This window comes from Notothenia coriiceps, unplaced genomic scaffold, assembly GCF_000735185.1.
Source record: "Notothenia coriiceps isolate Sejong01 unplaced genomic scaffold, NC01 NC01_scaffold00004680, whole genome shotgun sequence".
NCBI lineage: Eukaryota > Metazoa > Chordata > Actinopteri > Perciformes > Nototheniidae > Notothenia > Notothenia coriiceps.
Window position 1 is genome coordinate 1 of NW_011337381.1, and position 4,553 is coordinate 4,553.

At 52.2% G+C, this 4,553-nt stretch overlaps 1 protein-coding gene across 1 annotated transcript; it reads left to right on the top strand.

Moving 5' to 3' along the window:
- Positions 1 to 5: 5 nt before the first annotated feature.
- On the top strand, positions 6 to 4,234 carry LOC104942521 (nesprin-1-like; the record flags this gene model as incomplete). The annotated part of the gene is made up of 6 exons (XM_010767747.1): positions 6 to 256; positions 439 to 964; positions 1,091 to 2,725; positions 2,934 to 3,271; positions 3,688 to 3,832; positions 4,016 to 4,234. Coding segments are annotated over 6 exons (3,114 nt in total), but the record flags the coding sequence as incomplete, so codon positions are not given.
- Positions 4,235 to 4,553: the final 319 nt, after the last annotated feature.

The window sequence follows — 4,553 nt, forward strand, 5'->3', positions numbered from 1 at the left end:
CGGAGGGACAGGAGACAGATAGCAGACTGACGGAGGGACAGGAGACAGATAGCAGACTGACGGAGGGACAGGAGTCTCCAGAACTGGCAGAGCTGGAGCGCCTGCGTCTGCGCTGGCTGGATCTGCGCAGCCAGGCCCAGCAGCTGCAGGTCCAGAGGGAGGAGGATCTGCAGCGAGCCGCAGAGTATCATCTCTGCATCTCTGCTGTGGAGACGCTGTTCGAACAGGTCTCCAGAGACTGGGACAACCTGGCCAGGTGAGTCTGAGACCCTGCAGGAACCTTAGCTTCTAATTAAGAAAAGACAAAGCAAGTGTATTCATGTTGCACCTTTCAACACAAGGCAACTCAAAGTGCTTTCCAGAAAGAAAAGACATTAAGAGCATGAAGACAAAGGTCCAGGAGGAAAGAGGGTCTTTATTTCCATGTGTGTGTTCCAGGACGGATGCAGAGAGCTCCTCTCAGCACCTGGAGGCCCTGCGGAGGCTGGCGGTGGCCCTGGAGGAGCAGAAGGGAACCCTGGAGGCCCTGAAGGAGCAGAAGCAGAAGGTGGTGCAGCAGCTGAACCTGGACGATAAGGAGCTGGTGAAGGAGCAGATCAGCCACTTCGAGCAGCGCTGGGCTCAGATGCAGAGCCTGATCCAGAGGAAGATCCAGGACTCCGTGCTGACGCTGGAGGAGATGGGCCAGGTGGAGGCCCGGCTCAGGGAGGCGCGTGATTGGGCGGAGGAGCAGCAGCCCGCCCTATCAGAGGCCATGAAGATGAGCCCGCCCCCGGAGCTGGCGCAGAGCTTCCTGTTCGATCACCTGAGCGTCTGCAGCGAACTGGAGGCCAAACAGCTGATCCTGGATCAGGCCACGGCAGATTCTGACCGGGTTCTGGCCCGCCTCGGACTCAGAGAGCGGCAACGCCTCCAACAGCTGATCAGCTCCACCCAGGCCGAGGTGGAGAACCTGAGCGTGAAGGTGAGGAGGTGGAGGGAAGCAGGGAGCGGCTACCCTGCAGGGTCCTGCAGCTCTGCAGTGATGGACATCAGCAGTGAAGCAGAATGTATATTTCACGGTTGTCTAATGCATGTCTCTGTGTTGCAGGTGGTGCAGCGCAGGAAGCACCTGAGCAAGGCGTTCACAGAGCGGAGTCAGTTCCTGATGGCGGTGGGGCAGTCGATCTCCTGGGTTCAGCAGAACGAGAAGAAGGCTCAGGCTGAGGAACACGTTGCTCTGTTACCTGAAGACCTGTCCAAACAGGTGAGGACCTGCAGGAACATCCAGAGCAGCCTGAAGGCCTACCAGAGCGAGCTGACCTCCCTGTGGGCGCAGGGCCGAGACCTGATGAGGGGCGCCAGCGACGAGGAGAGGAACGAGATCCTCTCCAAGCTGCAGGAGCTCCAGAACATCTTCGACAAAACGCTGCACCGCTGCGGACAGAAGCTGCAGGAGCTGGAGAAGGTTCTGGTCTCAAGGAAGTACTTCAAGTCCGACCTGGAGAGGATCTGCGTGTGGATCAAACAGGCCGACATCATCACCTTCCCCGAGATCAACCTGATGGTGGGAGACGGCGAGCTGGAGGCGCAGCTGCTGAAGTACGAGCAGATCGTGGAGCAGGCGATGGAGAACGAGAACTTGCTGCTGATCGTAGAGCGCGCCGGGCAGGAGATCCTCCCCAGTCTCAACGAGCTGGACCACTGCTACCTGGACGAGAAGCTGAACACGCTGCCGCAGCAGTACAACAGCATCCTCGCGCTCGCCAGGGAGAAGCAGGAGAAGATCCAGCAGGCCATCCTCACCCGCAACGAGTACACCTCCTTCATAGACGTGACCCACAAGGCCCTGCAGGAGCTGGAGGAGCAGTTCAGCAGCCTGGGGAAGCAGCCGGTGGGCCTGCAGACGGAGGAGGTGGAGAGTCTGCAAAGAGACTACAGATCCCTGCAGAGCGATTTGATCCGTCTGGGACTCGCCGTCAGTGAGCTGAACCAGAAGAAGGAGGGCTTCAGGAGCACCGGGCAGCCCTGGCGCCCCGAGGAGATGACCACGCTGGTGAGTCTGTACAACGGACTGAAGAGGCTGGTGGAGCAGAAGGTGGAGCATCTGGACGAGACGCTGGAGTCCTTCGAGGACCACAAAGCCATGGCCCTGCAGGTGGACTCGCAGCTGAAGGCCACCAAGGAGCAGCTGGTGAAAGTGAACGAGGAGACTCAGTCCGCGGAGGAACGGCTGAAGAACTACCACACTCTGGCCGGGAGTTTGCAGAGCGCTAACTCTCATTTGTCGCGTTTGATGGAGCAGATGGACACTCTGGCTCCTCGGGTGGAGCAGGGAGCACAGGATGCCTCCAAGGAGCAGGTGGTGCTGTGGCAGGAGGAGCTGAGGTCCCTGCAGGCGGCCGTAGGAGATCTGATCGAAGAGTGCGAGACCCGCTTCGTGCAGAGTAAGGACTTTGAGACGGAGATGGAGCGGACGCTGGAGTGGCTTCAGAGGGTCAGGGACGAGCTGGACTGCGCTGTGATCGTGGATGTGAGGGTGGAGAAGGTGCAGGAGGAGATCCGGAAGCAGCAGATCATGCAGGAGGAGGTGCAGTCGAGGCTGAGGATCGTGGCGGCACTCAGCAGTCGGGAGAAACAGACGTATATCGGTGCCAACGAGCTGGTGCCCGGACACGTGGACAACAGTCTGCAGGAGATGGCCAAACTGCAGGCGGACGTACAGAAGGCTCTGAGCTCCAAGCAGGTGAGAGGGGGGGGGCATGTTCGCCATTCTGAAAAAAAAAAAAGATTCTGAAAAAAAGTCTAAATTATTTTTTTAAAAGTCTAAATTCAGAAATAATGAATTTCAGAAAGAAAGTCAACATTCTGAGAAAAAATGAAATTCTGAGGTCAAAGTCAGAATTCTTAGTATTTTCTACCAAGATATTCAATATGATAATGTTTCTGTGTAGATCACCCTGGAGGAGGCTCTGGGTCTCTGCCAGCAGTACCACTTCAGGATGCAGGCGGCCTGTGAGTGGCTGGAAGACGCCGTGTCCTTCCTGCAGGAGGCGGGGCTTGGCGTGGACGTGGAAAACTACGAGGAGTGTCTCCGTCAGCAGGAGGACATCATGAACACGGAGCAGGAGTTCCTCCTCCACCTGCAGGAGCTCCAGAGCCTCCTGCCCCCCCTGCAGAGCCTCGTGAACCCCACCGCCCGCGAGCAGCTGCTCCTCAGCCTGGAGTCGGCCCGGCAGAGAGGGGGCGAGGTCCGGGACCAGCTGCAGTGCCACCAGGACGTCCTGCAGAGGTACAAATAAACACCTGTTGTTTTATTATTAGAAGTGTTATTCTTTTTTTCCCCTGAATTTTTACTTTTTTATAAGAATTTGAATTTTTCCTAAGGATTTCCTTTTGTTCTGAGAATTTATTTATTTTTCCAAGAGTTTCATTTTTTTCTCAGAATTTCATTTTTTTCTCAGAATTTCATTTTTTTCTAAGATTTTCATTTTTCTTTTGAGCATTTCGTTTTTTTCTGACTTTTGACATTTTTCCTCCGAATTTCAATTTTTCTGAATTTTTGTGAAAATACAATGAAATCCTTTGTGAAACAATCCAGAATATAAGAACATACAAATCTATTTTTAACTCACCCGCAGTGCACATGTTAAATGCAGAAAGTTAGTTAATAATATAGTAAACAGTGTTTAATGTGTTTCTCCTCAGCTGTGTGTGTCAGTGGAAGTCGTACCAGGAGGCTCGGCAGACGGTCATCGAGCTTATGAACGAGGCGGAGAAGAAGCTGACGGAGTTTTCCACCGCCAAGGCAGCGACCAGCGAGGAGGCCGAGGAGAAGCTGTGCAAACACCGGGTAAACACAGGAAGAACTAAAGTCTAAATTCAGAGAAAAAGTCAAATTTCAGGAAAAGTCCGAATTCATGGAAATTCAATATTCTGAAAAAAAATGTTTGTGCTGCAGTCGCTGGTGAACAGAGTAATAATATATAATGTTCTTTAATGAATGCACTGTGTTCATTACCTCTCTGTGCTTTAGTCTCTGGTGTCGCTGGTGAACGGCTTCCAGGAGAAGCTGCGCCTCCTGGAGGAGCAGGCGTCTCAGCTGGAGCTGGTGGGCAGCGACGCCTCGAAGGCCACCATCAGCCGCTCGATGACCACCGTGTGGCAGCGCTGGACCCGCCTGAGGAGCGTGGCCCGGGGCCGAGAGACGGTGCTGGAGGACACGGCGCAGGACTGGAGGACCTTCAGGGAGAAGGTAACACCACCCATGTGACTGTTTTATTAAAACTATTATTCTTACCTTTCCTAATGTTTCTTAGTTCAGATTTATTTCTTCTTTTTTCGAAAAGTTGTAAAAATTCATATTTTTTAAATAATTAAAAATTCTGAAATAAATGAAATTCTGAGAAAAAAATGAAATTCTTAGAATAAAGTCAGAATTCTAGAAAAATAAGTAGGAATCCTCAAAATTTTTTAGTTGTGAATGAAATTCACATTGTTAAAAAAATGAGATTGTTAAAAAAATGAAATCTTTCAAAAAATGAAATTCTTCAGAAAATGTAATTAATTTTTTT